This window comes from Dermochelys coriacea, chromosome 1 (genome assembly GCF_009764565.3).
Source record: "Dermochelys coriacea isolate rDerCor1 chromosome 1, rDerCor1.pri.v4, whole genome shotgun sequence".
Classification (NCBI taxonomy): domain Eukaryota; kingdom Metazoa; phylum Chordata; order Testudines; family Dermochelyidae; genus Dermochelys; species Dermochelys coriacea.
In genome coordinates, this window is record NC_050068.2 from 14,280,185 (window position 1) to 14,299,564 (window position 19,380).

The 19,380-nt window shown below is 41.3% G+C and overlaps 1 protein-coding gene across 2 annotated transcripts in view; it reads left to right on the forward strand.

Annotated features, from left to right (window-relative positions):
- Nucleotides 1–19,077, forward strand: part of ACER3 (alkaline ceramidase 3) — an 83,450-nt gene extending 64,373 nt beyond the window's left edge. For both annotated transcript variants that reach the window (XM_038401134.2, XM_038401154.2), the window contains exons 7-11: nt 1,656–1,714; nt 4,702–4,803; nt 8,780–8,884; nt 12,043–12,088; nt 12,328–19,077. In XM_038401134.2, coding sequence (XP_038257062.1) covers nt 1,656–1,714; nt 4,702–4,803; nt 8,780–8,884; nt 12,043–12,088; nt 12,328–12,381 — 366 coding nt within the window. In that variant the 3' untranslated portion in view covers nt 12,382–19,077. The remainder of the gene's footprint in view (nt 1–1,655; nt 1,715–4,701; nt 4,804–8,779; nt 8,885–12,042; nt 12,089–12,327) is intronic.
- Nucleotides 19,078–19,380: the final 303 nt, after the last annotated feature.

Below are 19,380 nucleotides of genomic sequence, written 5' to 3' on the forward strand. Positions count from 1 at the left end.
TGCTGCCTTTCACACTGGGGTGGTGTCTTTGAGTACAATCCCTCCTGAGCCATATTCTCAGCAGGCGTAAATTAGTGATGTTGTGCTGATATACCCCAACTAGGAGTTTAGCACCCCTTCTTTGTCTCATTTTGCCACTTAATTTAATTCAGACTGCTCTTCCTTTCGGGGGGGAAAGAAACATTAATCAATGTCCCATCTCTGCCATCTGAGATTGTTACCTAACCCCACGGCCACCTCTCTTCTCATTCAATCTCATGGTTGCCCCCCTCTGTCATCTGCCCAGCTTTTTGTAGTACAACTTACTGGAAATAAATGCATTTGCTCATTCCCTGTTGACCGAAATTTAGAATGCCAGGGCAGGGGTTTCAGTTCCAGTAACTCTTTACCCTACAACACCTCTCTTTTTGAGGATGCCAGGTGCTCGTTCTCTGGCTAAGTGAAACTTCCCAAAACAGCAGCAGGTTTCTCAGTAAAACAAGATATATTTAAAAGGAAAGAGAGAGACTGTTTGCTTTAATAAAAGAGGTGCTTTGCAAAAGGCTATTCTAAGTAAGGTGTTCTCAGCTGAAGTTGCAAAAAGTCAACTTGTCCCAAAGAGCAGTTTGTGATGCTGATGTCAGTGTCAAGAGTTCCATCCTCATGCTGTCCCGAGAGAGAGACAATGTCCCCATCTGCTGTTTATACAACTCTGCCTGTGGATTCATTGCCATATGCAGAGAGGTTAACTTACTCCCAGTGCTGATCATCCTATCCCTCATGATAATCCACCTCACCCAAGAGTGTATAGAGATGAATTCACTTTTTTTTTCTTCAACTTAACCCCTGTGGCAGCTCCTCAAATCCTTTTGCTTAGCGACTTCTGCAGCTTGTCCTGTACGTTTCTAGGATTTCCCCCCCCTCTATAAACCTCACAGTTGGCTTACTTATACTACAGCTTTCCATGCCATGGTGTGGCCAAGCTCTTTGTAAAATAAATTGTCTTCTGGTGGAGACTGATATTGGGGATAATCATATCAGCTAATGGGCGAGTTGTGTTGTCTCGTAGAGTTCCCACTAATACCTTCATAATTGCTGACCAGTTTCGCTAGGTCCTCTCAGATATACAGGCGTATCATGATTGAGTTGTCGATCTACTTATAGAACACTGCCTCATCCCTGTTTAGACAAGGTCTCAACGTTGAACATATACTACAGTTAACTTAAAATGCTCCCTTGGGCTTTGCTGAATGGTAGACATAGTGAGGTCTATTCAGATTTCTGCTTTCATTAATGCTGCACGGTATCATTACTCACAATGCTGTCTGTGAAGGAGTTGCTAATTTAGACACCATCCAAGGCCACTGTCATTTGTGCAGGCCTGGATTAAAGTGCACAGAGAAGGGAAGACATGGTGATGTGCTCTCTAATCAAAACTCAACTGCAGGGAGGCATTTTATACTTTGGCTTTGTTTTTTTGTTTGGAAACTTAAAGGGGAAAAAACTATCCTCTATACTGAGGAATAGATAAAATGATGGTTTGAAAAAGTCAGTAAAGATACTGTAGATGATAAACCAATAAATGTTTAGTTTTCTTTTTTGTTAGTATGGTTTACAAACACAATAATACCTGCCTATTACACACTACATTGAATTTTATCTCCACTTTCCTGCAGATTGTGTATGGAGCACTGGTTTCTATTATAGTACTTCGGTCTGTATATATTGTATTGTGGTAAGTGACTGTTTATTTAGCTCAGCATTACAAGTAGATATGTTCTAACTAGGTGTTTGCATCTAAGAGGTGTGCATTTTAAAAACAATTTAACATGAGAAACTGGGATTGCTGACCACATCTCTAAAATGAGTAAAAGATGAAAGGTCATATGCTCTCTGTCTTGTGGCAATGGAGGAGTGATTCATGTCTTTCAGTAAAGATATTTGATTGAAGTTAGGCTTTGTCTACACTGGCAATTGAACGACAAAACTTTTGTCATTCAGAGGTGTTAAAAAAACCACACGCACTCCCCAAAAGACAAAACTTTTGTCAACGAAAAGCACCAGTGTGCAAAGCGCCTCATTGGGGGTAGACTGTTTTTGTCAGCAGGAGAGCCCGTGCGCGTTCTCGCTCTCTCTCTCTAACAGAGGCTACACTGGGTGCCTTTTAGCAGCACAGCTGTAGTGGCACACCCGTGTCGCTAAAAGGTGCATAGTGTAGACAATCCCTTAGTCTGTGCTTTCAAGCAAGCCTGGACCACACACATTCATGATCAATGTCTTTTTGTCAACTGTTTTGACAGTAGCTTTGGACTAGTAGTTCATAGATTCCTTCAGGCACAGGGACTCTCTTCCTTTATGTTTTTGTAAAGTAGTGCAAATACTGCCAGTGCTCAAACAAAAATTCTAGTAGCTGGCCGACGTTGGGGTCAGTCACGAAGTTAAACGCTTCAGTTAATGTTGCCCTGCAGCCCAGTACTTAAAATTAGAATGTAAAGTACTTGGATGCTGAAAGGTAAAAGTTTTGTTGAAGTTACTGTTTTGAATAGGTAAAGTGTGATATGTGAAGTTGGGAATTAAATTTTTTTTTTCAAAATAAAAGGAATGGTATCAAAAGTGCTGGAAGAACTGAGAACCAGTGAAAAGTCTCTCTTGGCAAAACTGAAGAAACAGAGAGACCAGCCAGTGTGAATAAATATATTTAAGTTTCTAGGTTCACTTTGTGCCCTCTCCTCTTTTTTGCGTGTCTCCTGCTTGAGTGATCTCTTCTCTCAGGGGTTCAGATACTGCTTAGCTCTAAGCAATATATATCCATCTTGAGTTTTCCTACCATTAAAAAGTGTGTGTGTGTGTGTGTGTTACCAACTTACGTTTACTGTCTTTCCAGCCCTGTAAATCCCAACAGCTCTGCCTATCCTTCCAACATCTTCTCTTGTATCTTCTTCTGTCACCCCAATTAAAATGTGTAAAACCAAACCTTTCCTTCTCTTACCCCACTTTCCTATCTTACCCAATACTTGACAACATTCAGTCACTCTCTCCTTCTCTCATATCCAGACCCTCACTGTATCCTGTAGTTATTTCCTCCACATTCCCAAAATTCATCCCTTCCTGAACTCTGCTGTCCTGAGGCTCAGTCTAGTGCCTAACTGCAAAAATATCCTTCCTTTACCTACTCCCCTCCCCCTAATATCTTCTCGTCCCCAAATCCATCAAACTCAGCCCCTAAAATATTTATCTTTCTGTTACTCAAATTGGGGCCCCCTTCCTTAGACTCCTGCTCTGGCTTCTTACTTGCAGAACTCTTCAGAACTATGCTTCTACCTGTGTCTCCTCACCATTCACCTCTCGTTCCCCGCACCCTTCCTAGTCTGATTGCTCAGAGTGTCTTTTTCGCCCAGTCCCACATTGTGCCTTCATTTATGCTGCCCTGTGCTCTTAGACCAGACTCTCAGTTAATAATGCATGTCAACCCCCTTTTCTTTCCTCCTCCATGAAACACATAACCCCATCTATTTAATGAGCCGTTGCAGCTGAAATTAACAGTATATAATGTATGCCTTTCTTTGTTCGTTCATATGTTCAGCTAACTTGTGCCCTTAGAAAGTAAGCTCTTTGGGTAAGGACGTTTTGGGGGTTTGGCTCAGCTTGCCTGTTATATTTATGGGACTAAATAAATGCTAGTTAGAAATCAATCTGCTGATGACGTGAATGGGTTTTGTGTTTACCCCCTCAGTAACACACTGTATGTCTGATCTGTTTGCCTTGAGGAAAAAATATCTACAAGCTCATAAACCACACCCCTCATGCCAATCACCAGACTACATAACTCCCACAATGTGTATTAACAGGGGACACTACTGTCAGAACATTTTATTTATATTTAAAACATGAGCTGTGTTTCATGGTAGCTTCTTGGGGTTGGAATTGGATATTTTTGAGTACTTGTCCTAGTACTGTCAAAGGAACAAACTTCACTCACTTCCACTAAACCGTTAATGATTCGGTGGCCTACATGAATGCAAACAGTAAGATGGGCTTATGAATGATGTGCTGCCTTGCATCTGTGGTTCTTCAGCACATTTGTCTTGCATCCTAAATAGGATTTTTTTTTTCCTAATGGCTCTTGTTGGTAAAACACAATCTGAAATGATTTTTTCTAAAACTGTCCACTGGGCTAGGGGTTGGCTTTGATATGCCGCTTTATCGAAAGGCTGCAATAACTTTTGCTTTGAATGTTAAAGGGACACAATCTACTAAAAAAAACACCAACAACCCACAACGCTTCTGTCTGAAACTCTCTTACCTATCATGTTAGAAGTAATGCTAAAGAATAACCAAAAGAGATTAGAGAGGGGAAAAATTCTTTCCGTTTAATCTGTGCATTGGAATAGTCAGTTTAATTGTTTTCTCTCTTCTTTGTGTTGGGTTTTTGTTTTTGTTTTTGTTTTCCACACCTAGCTGTCAGGGTAAGAAATGTCTAGGGGGAAAATAAGTGATCACCCCAAAATAGCAAGGGACTTGGGATGTTTTACCTGACAGTACTGTGCCTTTAATTCACTTTTTAAAATGTGATTAGATTTCAAGTTGATGGTGTCCTGTTAAAGGAATTTTAAACTTTTTTCCGCCAGGCATTTAACTTGTAAATAGTGTAATTTATATATGTTACTTTAAATGCAGTTTGTATCCTCAAAACTAAATTTCACTTTGCTTCTCTCCCCCTAGGGTATACCCATGGCTTAGGGGTCTGGGCTATACATCCTTAAGTGTATTTTTAATGGGATTTTTTTTTTGGAACGTAGACAACATTTTCTGTGATAAATTGAGGTAAGCATTCGCAACTTGTCTGCGTATCTTTTAATCTCTGAGTTCCATGGTTTTATTTGTTTTCTGCAGAATAATTCTAAGTCCATCTCCTGATATGTCAGTATAAGCCCCACAGAATATTTACAAATGTTTTATCCAGTCTGCTCCTGATTAGCTCTCACAACACAGTAGACCTCTAACGGTTGCTCAAATTCTAAGCATTGTTAGCGTGAAAAATGATGTAGAAATTCTGGAATTGGAATTTAACCGGTCATTTCACTGGCAGCCATCGAGGTGGAATACTAAATATCTTGCTTATCTACAGCTACTTTGAAACTAGTTCTTGAAAAAGTTTGAGACACATATATAGTTTAAGCATCTCTTTCGTAGACTGAGAGTTTTGATGCTTAATCAGTAGTTGTTTCTTTACTTAAATATACACACGTTTGAGAGCACATTCCCCAAAGCATGGTGATAACAGAACACTCCTACGTCCATACTCCTAGCTGCGGAGAACTTCCATAAGCTCAAAATTCAAACAGCTTTTTATCCAGTAAGAAGACACTTTGGATTGCCCCTACTGTGAAACCATAGGATACTTCCACACTGCAATACCAGTGACTGGCCTGTGTGAGCTTGGACTGTGGGGCTGTAAAATTGGAGTATAGAAGTTCAGGCTCGGGCTGGAGTCCAAGCTCTGGTACCCTGCAAGGAGGGAGGGTCCCAAAGCCCAGGCTCCAACTCGAGCCCAAACTTCTACACCTCAATTTTACAGGCCCGCAGTCCAAGCCAGCTGACATGGGCCAGCTGAGGGTATTTAATTGCAGTATAGACATATCCATAGTGACCTCTAGTGCCTACAAACAATTGGTCCTTTTCTTTGCCATTGATGCTGAAAAGGCTTCCATGGCTGAATTGCTGCTGACTGATCTGGAGTCAGAGCTGTGAGCTCAGTATCATTCAGCCACCTGGCTGTGACATTTTTTCTTCCTTTTTTTGGTCTCATTCTAGACTTTAAAAAAACTTACTGTGGTCACTAAGGGGAGTTTTTGGGCCTGTTATCTTTCCAGGTTTTGCCTTTTTTTTCTTCCTCTTTTTCAGCAAAATGTCAAAAATAGCAACCCTACAAGAGCATGAAACATCCAATACAGATGCATGTCTGTCAACTAATAAACAGTGACCACTCTTGGAGGAGTTTCAGGTGAATCACAGATAATTAGTCTGACAGAGTTGCATCATTTTGGGCATTTGTGTCCTGGCATGGCATTTGAAGAGACTCTCCTGGCCTCCCCACAACACCTCAACTCAATCCAATGCAAAGTCAGCCAGGAAGGCCTCAAAGACAAAAGCTCACAGAAAGCCACTGTCAAATTTCACAGCTGGATGTCAAGTCTATGCATGGTAGAGCACAGGTCTGGCAAGATAGGTCCTGACGATGTATCACTCTTGAAATATTAATTCCCTTGGTGCATCCTAACTGTAGTACTAACCACCAACTTGGAGGACGTTTATTCATCTCTCTCTAGGGACAGGTTGAGGCCTGCATCAAGAAGATCCCAGTTGACTCCTGTGATCTCACCTCCTCTGTTCAGGCACTCTCTGGGCCTGTACTGACTCCAACTTTGACAGCATTACACCAGTAATTTACTATATTGGGCCAGAACCCAGCAAGGCGTATTGTATAACCTGACATCCTCCTCCTACCACAATTTGTGGCTGTTAATGATGTATGCATGCACAATGTTGGGCCAGCTGAAACTTGGTCCCAGCAGAGTTCTCTTGGAGCTTTCAGACCTGTGAATGTGCCAACTATGTCAGTTGAGCTCATGCCCAAAACTTGATGCTATTGATGCATCTGGTGCTGGGATGTGACTCCGTCAGCACAAATGTTCATTGAAGCTGCAGGTACTGGCACAAGGACTGACTGCTTTTTCAGCCATGCTGACACAACCGTGAGGTCAAAACCACTCTATCAATTGAGGGAGTCTGCCCTTTGCCTGCAGTTTGCATCTTAGTAGATTGCATCAATAGCTAGAAGCACCTTTTTCCATCTCCAGTTGGCAAGAGGAAAAAATGTCTGTGTGCTTCCTACCATACAATGTGTGTGTTGCAGTAATTTTTAATTTAACTGTACCGGTTTCATAGCTTTAATCAGAAATCCCTAGAACTTTGGAATCTCCAGGGGTGACTTACTAGAGCTGGTACTCTTGGAGAAGATACGTATTCTTGCTTGTAATTTTCATTCTTTGGAAGTCTCTAAGGCCTTGCCTACACTAAAGGGGTAAGTCAACTAAGTTACACAACTCCAACTACGTGAATAACACAGCTAGTCGACGTAGCCTAGGTCAACTTACTATGGTGTCTATACCACGGTGGGTTGATGGGAGACAGTCTCCTGTAGACTTACCTTACGCTTCTTGTTCTGGTGGAGTACCGGAGTCAATGGGAGAGCAATCTGCAGTCAATTTAGCGGGTCTTCACTAGACCTGCTAAATCGACCCTGATGCATAGATCACTGCAGTGTTGATCCCCGGTAAGTGTAGAAATGCCTTAAGTTATGAGTCACACTAACCCACCCACCTCCTCTTAAATTTCCGGATTTTGTAACCATTTTGTACTTCACTTCTGTAACATGTTTCAATTTCCATAGAGAATGGAACTGATGAAAATACTAAAGGTTGCTCTGGTTCCACAGCTAGGTTAGCACAGAGCACCCCTGGACGGAGCCACCAACATTTGAATCTTGAGCTATGGGAGCCACTGCCACTCAAGGGCTATGAGCATGGATCCAGGAGTGTTGATGTGTTACATATACATTGTGGAGTTTCCCCTTTCTGTTCTTAATGCAGAATGACATTAACCTGGCTATTCATGAGTACATTTGTGTCTGCACAAGCATACCCACCTCAACCCAGCTCTAGGACTAACACTAACTAGTTAAATAAAATCAGCTACCATATCCAATTTTTGTGATTGAATGTGAAAATAGATTTTTAAAAGGAAGGAAAAGATATTTAAACTCTCTCTCCGCCTCAAATTAAAACCAACTTAATCATACTTGTCTCTAGAACTCCGTGGTGAGGAAGAGGAGCTGAGACAACTTGACTCCCCTCTCTCTGCTTTGTCCTCTTCCCCAGCAGCTCTCTTCCCTTAGAAGTGCCAACTGTCAATCAACTGGGCAGAGCATTTCACGCTCTGCACTGAATTCTGCTTCCTACCAGCAAAGCTCTTCAGTGTATGTCTACACTGCAATAAAACACTCGTGACTGGCCCATGTCAGCTGACTTGGGCTCCCAGGGCTCAGCTGCAGGGCTAAAAAATTGCAGTGTAGACATTTGGGCTTGGGCTGGAGCCCAGGTTCTGGGGCCCCACGTACCCAGAGTCACTTTGAGTTATATATCAGGCAGTTGCTGTCCTTGGTGGTTTGGTTCACAGCTGTCCACCCAGTCTGCCCTCGCCTTGCACTGGGAAGGAGAGAAATGCAAGACAAACTTTCCATGAGGTTGGTGAGTGGAGACGAAATGGCTACCAGACACAGAGAAGTACATGTGCAGTGTTGTTGTAGCCATGTCAGTCCCAAGATCAGGTGGGTTAGGCAATATATTGGGAAGCTTTTGAGCTTATACAGAGTTCTTCAGAAGGGTTCCAATTCCTCTCTCAAACCTTCTATTTTTTCACACTGGCCAGGAAACTGGCAGGAACAAAGTAAGATGCGTTAATATTTTCTGGAATCTTAAGTAGTATGATACCTGAAGTTATGGGTCTAAACCCTTTAAGACTCAGTAGTTTTCCAAACCTATGAAAAGACTGGTTCGACAAACATCTTCCCAAACTAGAGATGGAAAAAAACATGTAGTTGTTATTAACTTAATAAAGACTGAACACATGAAGTACATGACTGAGATACAGAAACAGTAACACGATCTGACAAGTGAACACTGCTTCTTGGGACTGCATAGTCTGGAAAAAATGCATTGTGATACGTTTCTTTGAACAGGGGATTACGAGAGAAGATGCCTCCTGTTGTGGGAGCCGTGACACAGTTTCATGCTTGGTGGCACATTTTTACGGGCCTTGGCTCTTACCTTCATATCCTATTAAGGTAGGAAACAGCCTTTTCCCTCATAGCTTGTTAAGCAAAGTATGTGGGGTTTCTATAAATAGTTTTAGATTTGAGTTGCTAGTTGGGAGTGCCTCATTTTAGAGTACCAGGCTCACTAGTAAGATAATATCTATTCCATAATTATGCTTTGTTCTGTGGGTATTGGGGAATTGACCTCGGTAGCAGGCGTTGTCTAAACTAGATGTTTATAAAACTGTTTTAGGATTAGTTTTTGATAGGTATTTTCCCAGTTGCATCTTGCCCTTTAAATGTCATATTAGCTGAAAGGATCAGAAAAATAACCATTTTTATTAAACTAATGGGATGGAAGTTTCTGTAATTCGTAGAGAAATCTGTCTTAAGAATATATACTATATATTAGAGTGTAGAATTTTTCATGTTGCAGGGTGGGTTGCAATTCATAATGGCAATCCTGTGGTTTTTATCTGTCCAGCAGTGAAAATGCCAATGCACTTGAGGTTGTATTGCTTCATTTTTCAAACACAAGATGTTAACTTAAATGTTTGTATTCCTTCGGGTTGCTATCCTGTAAACACTTACACCTGTGTTTAACTTTCTATGAGCTCTACCACTGCTGAAAACTAGTGCAGATATTTCATGGAAGCAGGGAGACGATGGTGCTATCTTCATCTAGAATACTTCATTGATGTCCAGGCACCTCTGATTTCAATTGGGCTACTCATGGGAGTAAAGTTAAGCATGAGCATAAGTATTTGCAAGCCTGGAGCTGAATTCATGGTCAGGGGAGGTGCTCTTCAAATTTTCCAATCATTTTTAGCTCTTTCTTTACTGCTGTCTATTGTAGATCAGAATTAGAACTGGGTTTTGGCTGGAATTTAAAATATTTTTGTTGCTCATTCGCAACGTGTCATCAAAATGGCTTTGTCTCGCCTCTGAACCATAAATAGGGCCCTACCAAACTCACAGTCCATTATGGTCAATTTCATGGCTATAGGATTTGAAAATTGGTAAATTGCACATTTTCAGATGTTTAAATCTGAAATTTCATGGTATTGTAACTGTGGGCTCCCAACCCAAAAGGTGATTGTGGGGGATCCTGATAGTGGAGGGTCTGCAAACCTGTTGTAGTGGGGGTCATGGGATTGCCACCTTCAGAGCTGGACATTGAAGGCAGCAACTGCAGAGATTCCTGCAACTGCAGAACATTCCTGGAGGTGGAGGTTGGCCTGGTGGCGCCCCCCCCACCTCTCCCGAGCAGCTGTGCAGGGCATGGACAAGTCCTGTTCCTGCCCAGCCCATCTAGAGCTAGGAGCCCCTTTTGCTGGGGCACTCCCAGCAGCACAGGGAAGATTGGACCCAATGCCACAAGTTTGCTCTAGCTGCAGGAACCTCTAGGGCTGCTGCGCAGACCCAGGGTGCTCTGCAGCAGGGGGAGGCACCCGGAGGTGGGTCTGGTGTCCCCTCCCTCCCCCCCCCAGAGCGTCAGTGCCAGCAATGGACAAGTCCTGTCCCTGCCCAGCCCTGCCAGAGCTAGGAGCCCCTTTTGCTGGGGAGCTCTTAGGAACAAGGGGACATGGGATTTCACAGGGAAGGGCTTATTTCACGGTGCGTGAGGCATTTTTCATGGCCATGAAATTGGTAGAGCCCTAATTATAAAATAAATATCTTTAAGAGGTATTCCAGCTACTGTGTGAATTTTAATCCCTTCTCAAATGCTATTTTCCATACTGAGAGCTGAGTTGGGGTTTTTTGGCCAGTTACAAAGCTGGTTATTTTCCTTTTGGTTCTTTCATGGGGGACAGTCCCAACAGCCTCCTTGTGATAGCATTTTCTTGCTGTCCTTTTGAACACAGCTTCTCAGTGTAGAAGGCAGGTGTTCTGCAGTTCTGCACGGCTTGAGTACACCTAGCTATAGAAAGTTCTTCACAGAAAGCAAACTAAGGCAGACAGTTTAAATACTGTAGGCTAGATTTGCAGTGCCATAAATAGGGGGGAAAAATTGGTTTTGCATGCATTACCCCTGGGAGTGTTTTTCCAGACAAGCTAAGTGGTCTCCCTATAGTTTAATTTTCCTAGTGTTTCTCTAGTCTAGTTTTACATTTCTGAAGTGGCAGGGTTGTTATCAGATTATTCCATAGTCTGTGATCTCCATGTAAGAGCTTTTTCTAATATTTAGCCAATTTTTGTTAATTTCATCTTCTCCTTCTACAGTAATTTATATACTTTTGTGCCATGATAAATAATCCCCATCACTCTTCGCTGTTTACAAGCTTCAAATATTTGTAGACTTCTATCACAATTGCTGTAAAGCAGTGGAGTCCAGTGGATTAAGCACCTGGGTAGGAGCTAGGAACTCCTGAGTTCTTTCAATGAGTTGCTCAGGCACTTCTGTGCCTCAGGTTTCCTGAGAGATTTGCCCAACGTCACACAGTGAGTGGCAAAGTCTTTAATAGCCTCCATTTCTCCTGACCTAGAACTCGGCTCCAGGAACGAGACCGTGCAAACCTTCCATTTGCTAATGTTATAGTTTCAGTGTTGTATAAATGCTAAGGGCACATGGGACTGTCCATGTATACCCAGCATGGTTTCTGAAAGTGCAAGCTGTGCCTCCCGTCCTGAGGTAAAGGTCTGTAAAACCAAACAAAAACCACTCTTGAAGCAGACATCGTGGGAGGAAGGGGCAGATGAGCAGAAGTGTAGAAGCTGTGAGCAACCTATACTTGCTTTTTGATGGGTGCATGCAACTTTGCTCAGCATCCTGGCTCCTCAGGGGGTTTGCTCTCCCACCCCTCCAGGCTAGGAAGGGACAAGTCCCTGATGGCTGTTTCCCCTGTGACAAAGGGAATGCTCTTCGAGGTTCCTCTCTCCCTTTCCTTAAGGGTGGGGATGGGGAGACACTGCTCACTTGCTGCTGTGTGACAGCCAATAAAACAGGGCTCTGTGACTAGTCCTCCATTTGTGCCGGGTAAACCCAGGCAGAACAAGCTGAGGCTGAGCTGTGATCACAGAAGTGCTCCTGGTACAGTCAGGAAATCATGGGGATCACTCCTGTCATCAGTGTTGCACTTACACTTAAGGTTTTTGAAGAGCAACTGTGTACTTTGACCATATGGCACTTTGGTTGTGAAATGCTCATTATTAAGCAATGCATCTTATGAAAGGATTTCTCCCCCTAGCTTATACACAAGGACGCTTTTCCTGAAGTACAGGCCAAAGGTGAAGGTAAGCTGTCAAACATTTTTGTACTTACTGATGCAGTGTAGAAGTGGGCCATTCAGTTGGCTTACACTTAAGCGTGCTTCTGGGCTCATTGGCCATGCCTTCCTGTTTCTGGCTTTATTTTTACGTTGTGTTCTGTGTATTAATTCCAGGAAACATAACTGAGAACAAGTGAACTGTATTTCATCTGTTCTGAGAGGTTGTATTCCTAGCAAATCTTGTTTCCCCCCTTTTCTTTTCAGTTTGTTTTTGGCATATGGCCTATTCTGCTTGTGGAACCCCCCAAGAAGCACTGACTGTGAGACATCCAACCAACCAAGTGTGACCACTGGCTGAATAAAGAAACTCCACAGCTATTGACACTGATGTGGCAAAATTATGCATCAGCTCAAGGGTTGTGTAGCAGGAAATGGACTTCTGTATTACTGGTATTGCCAGGTACAGCACAGAGTGAAGAGTCAGCGCATTATGGGAATAATGTTTAGAACAGTTTTATTGTTAAGGTGTTAAAACAAAATTAAGACACAATATTTTGTGTGTATATGTTGTATAGCTGAAGATATTGGGCTAATATTTTGTGCTGGTCACAGAAACCTTACCATTTTTTGAAGTGGATTGCATATGTTTTCATTCAGTTGTCCGTCTGGTCTGTGGTTTAAACTAATATTAGTAACTGAATTACGAAAATGGTAGGCCAAGTGATGGCCAATCTAAGTATCCAGGGGGCCTGTCGTGAATTGAATCCTTCTGAACTAATTCAGGCTTGCACTTTTATACAGTTTAGTGAAGTATGCAATTATTTAGGGCTCTCTTTTACCATGCTTATATGTTGCTATTTGCAGTAAGTCAAGGGAATGGGACACGTAGAGAAATAGTATTAAATTAAATCAGGCTTCCATTTTCTTTTTAGGACTCTTCGGGAGTGTTTTCCAGCAGTGTCTGGGGATAGGGTGCAGCAATGCAATGGCTCCAGGACCCTTTAAAAAGGGGTTTAGAGTCACTTAGACATTCTTGCTATGAATGTGAGGAAACTTGACAACTGTCCCAAGTCCTTCTAACTTGTGTGAGAATCCAGGAGGCCACTTCTGGTAATTCTGAATATCCCTAGCAAGTACTGAACACCTTTTACTAACCCTTCTTTCATTCTGCAAATCATTCATGCTCACAGATTAATAGCCACTTAATTTAAATGCTTGTTTATATAAGTGTTGGTCTAGCTTTAAATTCTCTTCTCCCCCCCTCCCCCCATAGTTTTCAATCTTACAAATATTCACCGGATTTTCAGAGGTGCTAAGTATCCTTCACTCGCACTGACTTCAGTTGGAGTGAAGGGTGCTCAGTACTTATGAAAATCAGGCCTTTTTTCGGTCTGCATAATTGACAGCACTCTGAGGCCATGTCTACACTAGAGACCTTACAGCGGTGCAGCTGCACCACTGTAAGGTCTCCCATGCAGCCACTCTATGGCAATGGGAGAGAGCTCTCCAGTCAACATAACTAAATCACCCGCAACGAGTGGCAGTAGCTGTGGTCATAGGCGCCGACTTCCTGGGGCCTCTGGGTTTGCAGCAACCACTGAAAAAACCAGCAGCTAGCTCTCTCCACTCCCCCGCCAGTAATCCCGCTGATCAACTTCTCCCTCTCCTTCCCAGTGCCTGCTGCCCACCATAGTTCAGCTGTTCTGTGGCATTCAGGAGGCTCTGGGAGAGAGGAGGAGGAACATGGAAAGAGCGGGGGTGTGGCCTTGGGGGAAAGGGTGGAGTGGGGGCAGGGCACCTATAAAGCTACTTCAAAGGTCTGCAAAGTCTTAGCCATGTAACTTTTTTTGTTTTACTTCTTCAAAGATAAGACTAGATCCTGTAATGTACAATCAATACTAACCAAAATTATCTTTTCCTTTTAATGTGTTTCTCTCTGTCTGCAATTTGCCTACAGACTTTAGAGGCCTTCTATAGTACCACTATCAGTATGTAAATCTTTAAATGGTGGTTTGACTGGCAGTTGACAGCTAGCTTGCAGTCTGTGTAAACATTATCTGATAGATCTGCAACTTAAATAGAGCTAAAGTCACTAGTCAGGAACCCATCTCTATTCAGAGAGGGTGCTTAAGTCCCATTGAAGTCAATGGGAATTAAGCATGGGCTTTCCTGAATTGGGCACCATAATTATCTGGAAAAAATCATTTCTGAGAAGAGCTTTGCAGTCGGTTTCAAAAATACAACTAAAGAGAGTGCCTGTTCTCCCCCAACAAATGCCCCAAAGCAAGCCTGGGCCCTTCCTTTGAGGAGCTGGACTTCTGGATCTTTTTAGTCCTCTCTGCCACAAATGGAAGTCAAGCACATGCTTTGTTGAGTTAGGGCCAGAAGCACCATCCCATAGCTGCAGCATGCAGAAAATCTTAACAGTCACTGATGGCCTCCTGGTTACTTAATATTTTTTTTAAAACATTTTTTTTTCAGTGGCCTTATTTTTCTTGTTGCAGAATCTGGGGGAGTTATGTATTTTCGGGACTTATCTGTGTATGTGCAGGCACTGCCATGTGCTAAAAGCCAATTTCCCTATGAAGAGATGTCTCTGTGCTTGTATAAGATGTGTTTAAAAAAAACTTGCTCAACATCCTACGTGCTTGTGAGAAGCAAGATAATACATTTCTTTTCAGATCATGTGAAATTAATTTATCGGGATGTCAAATAAGTGTTAACATGTCTTGTCAGTTTGCTTCTGTTTGTTTTTTGTTTTTTTTTGTTCAAAAAAGTAAAATAGTTTTAGGGTTTCTGTTTTTAGTTTGTTTTGCAAGGTGGCTTATTCTTTCACTTTTTAAGTAGCCAAAACACACACTTTTCCCCAAGAGCCTCTCTTCAAGACATTGCCACTACATTAAAGAATGTAAATTGAGATGTGTAAGCCTCTAACTACAAATAGTAATCTAAAGTGATGGATGTGTTGGGAAGCACTACCTTACAAATTTTAAGTCCTATTGAAAATATCAGGACAGAATAAACTTTATATTCTTATTTCAAACATGACATCCAGACAGCCTTGTTCAGTTGGTTGAAAAATAGATATACCAAACTACAGTGTAAAGAATATGTGTGTATCCGTTACATATCTACTTGTTTATATTTCTTGTATGACCAAGCAGATCAAGGAGGTATTTATTTTCTGAAACCTGGTGTACACCTAAAACTTAGCTACATCGCACAGGGGTATGAAAAACACTCCCCCCAAGAGATGTAGTTAAGCCAACCTAAGCCCCAGCGTTGACCCTGCTAGATTGACCTAGTTACTGCCTCTCAAGGGGTGGATTTACTGCAGTGATGGAAAAACCTCTTCTGTCCCTGTAGCATCTACACTATGGCACTACAGCGGCACAGCTGCAGCGCTGTACTTGTGTGGCTGCAGTGCCTGAAGTGTAGACACATCCATAGAGCAGCAGATCTCAAACTTTTAGAGTGGGCTACATCTGACAAGACAGTGTCACATGGACCATCTTCCCTTCCCATTTGTGAGCTCACTACATCTCTGTGGCTGTTAATTCCATGGAAAAGTAACATTCACAAAGTAGCAAGTGTATTTTGATGCAATTTAAAGGTTGGAAACTTTAACTCTGTGGTCTATATCATGCAAGAGGTCAGGCTAGATGATCATACTGGTCACTTCTGGCCGCAAAAAGATCTATGAAAAACCAGGAGGGCCTTTACCATGTGACCAATCAACGCCCCAGTGGACCATCAGCAAGTGTTTCACAGATCACAGTCTGAGAAACTCTGCCTTAGAGACAACATTAGGACATTTAACCTTCTCTGACAATAAAAATCCACACCACGCTTTTCCCCCATACATCAGGAGTCAGGATTTTTTGGATGCAGCCCAACAATGAAAAGTGCTTTTGCAACAAGTATAGGATGTGGCAGACCTACCAGCAAGGAGGAATCTCACCTACATCTTACTTGAAAGCAGAAATGCAAGTTGGCTAACACTATTAATCTCCAGAACTCTTCTTCCTTATGGGAGAGAAAATGTTGTTTCTTCTTTCAGTTCTAATACCAGTAGATGCACAACCAGCAAGTGTTTAGAACAAACTGATCATTTTAAAAGCACCATAGAGTTAGAATTTGGAATATGCAATAGAATTATCACTTTCACATCTACCTCTGTCATGTATATTGCACACTATCAGTGCCCTCAATTTAAGGATGGAGAAATAAAGACAAGTAGCCTAACTCAGACCTCGCAACACTAGCAGGATTGCAAAGTATTGAACTAATCTATGGCTGAATATATTAGCTCTGGGTAAGTGGATTTGTTAGATACCTGTCAGAGGCTTTCTGGTTATACGCTTGATCCTATTCATCTGCACTCAGATTTGACTGACTTTTGTAATGGATAGAAGGGCCACAGATTCAAGGCCTTAATTCTAGATATCTGAATTTAAACCTGCTTGCCAATATATCTGTGCATTTATGTTAGGTGGCTTAACATATATAACTTGTATTTGGTGTATGATAGGTTGTAAATATGTGATGGTAAAAATTCTATTTTATAAATACTATTTGTTTTTTTCCTTTGGGCCCCTCTGGCTCTAAAGTTAATGTATTCACTCCTTGGCAGGACATGTTAAGCTAAAGGAGAAGTTTAAAGCTACTTGATTTTTTTTGGTTGCTTGCAACATCTAGTTCCCAACAGCTGGTTACATTTATCAGACATAAAATGAAAAGTGGGGAAGTTAATGCTACCCGGCAAGATTCTCAAAACCGCGAGCCGAAACCTAGGCTTCGAACTCCATGTTTAGGCACCTTAACAAGTGGCTTGACTTTCAACATGCTAGGCACCCCAGCAGTTTCCACTACCCTCAGTGTTTCTGACACCTACCCACCTTGTTTACTGTGGATTCAGCAATTGGGCAGCAATCACTAATGCTTATTAAATGCATTGTATCCATTAAAAATCAATTTATATAGTATTTTTGGCATCTGATGGCAGGAGATGAATGGTCAGGAGGAACACTTCATACTGGAAGATTTTTTTCTTAAATTATAGTGATTGCTCAGGAAGTGACTAAGTCAGGGCACTCTTTTCCTCAACAGCTCGGTGGTTCTGAGAGTCAGACCTTCTCTATTTTGCAGTCATTAAGGCCTACAATTGACAATATGCAGATGGAGCAACCCTTTGATTTTAGTGAGGCTGCACCTGTGTTGTGTAAATTGCAGGACTGGGGTTTAAATGTACAATTTGGTTAACGCTCCAAAACTAGTATAGCTGTAGAAGAAAAATTCTAACTGGAGAAACGTTTACCGATGGAAGGCAGGAGAACACAGTAAATCTTAACTGGAGTCAATGAGATAATAAATACAGAATCCCTTAGCATTAGTTTTAGTCACTTTTCCTGATAACTGCACTTTAGACACCTGTGTGTAATAGGCTTGAATGTTTTGAAGCCTATATGCTTAACTTTTAATATGGATTCTGAATTATTTACTATAGAGGTACTGTAGACAGAATATTATATGCAATATATTGGATATTACAGTGTACCTTTACGAGGATAGACTATAGAATGGATTATTCTGTACATGAACATGTCTCTTGCATGTCGGGGATGTTCTCTACTATTTTTGCTTTTGAAAATACTATAATGTAATGACACAGTTAAGTTTTAAAACGTTTTTTGTCATTGAGCATGCAGAATTACATGCAATTAGCTGATGCTGCTAAGTGCCTGATTTTTCTCAGTCACCATGTTCTCTGAGCATGAAATTGTATTGTTTTGTTTTGTTTTTTTGATAGTATGGGCAAGATCCCAAAGGGGGGGGGTTCGTTACATGATTATTTTGGTATTCCAAAAAAAAAATCCTATAATGCAGAATTCAAATGGTGGTGTTTTTTTAGTGGACCTCCAGAAATATGCAAAATTGCATTATCTAGCCTTTTGTTGCCTTATTACTCAATTAGCACAATAGGTGTAATTTCCATACGTCTCTTATTATCATAGTATGAATCAGTTGAGATTTTAAAAGCCAACCAGGGGACTTAACCACACAGCCCCCATTTATTTCAATGAGAGTTGTGTGGCTAAATCACTCCTGATCCTGCAATTTGACAGCGCCTGGGTGGACTGCTGCTCTCACGGAGTCTCATTGACTTCTAGGGAGTTCCATGCAGGCACAAATCAGATAGTTACCTATCTTGAAAATGCATTGATGAGATTTTGCAAGTGAAAGTTTAATGACCCATTTGATTATCTGGCATGTCATGAATCTGGTCCTAGTTAAGCAAAGCACTTAAGCATTGTTTTAAGAACGGTTAAGTCCATCCCTCTTCTACAAAACTTTGAAGCACACAAAGTCCCATTGAGATTTGAGAATGTGCTTAAATGCTTCGCTGAATTGAGGCCTCAGTCACATCTTGCAACAGAATTTTATTCCAGTGTTTGACCATGCACAGTATTGCTCCCGGGGCCAAGGGAGTCTAGGAGCATAAGCAACAGTTACATTGTAGAGTGATTTGGTTACCGCTTGTCTCATGTTCTGTCAAATTGATGTAGACTCTGTTGAACCCAGTTGAATGCACTGATAATGCATTGTTTATTGTTTAGAAGATAACCAGTCTATGGACATGGAATAGCCAATGTGTTATGTGACCAAACTTTCTAACATCAACACTATTTGTTTGAGTGTAATCTTTGTTTTCCAGTTTAAGATATTGTTGCAGATGAATTCACTGTGACAAAAAAATATAAATAGAGGTGGACTATATGTAATAGCAGTTGTACTAAGAAATGTTTAATAAATATTTTGATATACTGCACTCAATCTTCATATGGAAACAACTGGCAACTAACCCTAGGCTTAGGTATGTCAACCCTTTTAGTTTTGCAAAACACATCAGCTTTGAGATATTTAAATAATGTATTTAATCTATTATCCATGCTGCATTCAAGTACTAATTGTCTTTATAGTTAAAATTATTAAAGAATTTTGTTTTAAATAAGACTTTTTGTAATGTTTCCTGTTTTTTATAGTGCACTGAGCTAGATAAAATCATCCTCAGTTGATTGATTTATCAATGCTGTTTAATATTTAAGGATATATGCCTCTGTTTTAAAAGCACACTGTTAGAAAGGGAATCTCAGCTTGGATATGCAATTCAGCAGGGATAAAAGGTTTGGCATTTCATTGATTTGAGTTCAGTGTAATTTTTTTTAAAACAAATTGCATTAAAATTACTATGTTAGAAGGAGATCTTTTTAATGGCCAGAAACAAAAGTCAGGGCTTGTACTCCTAAATCTATTAAC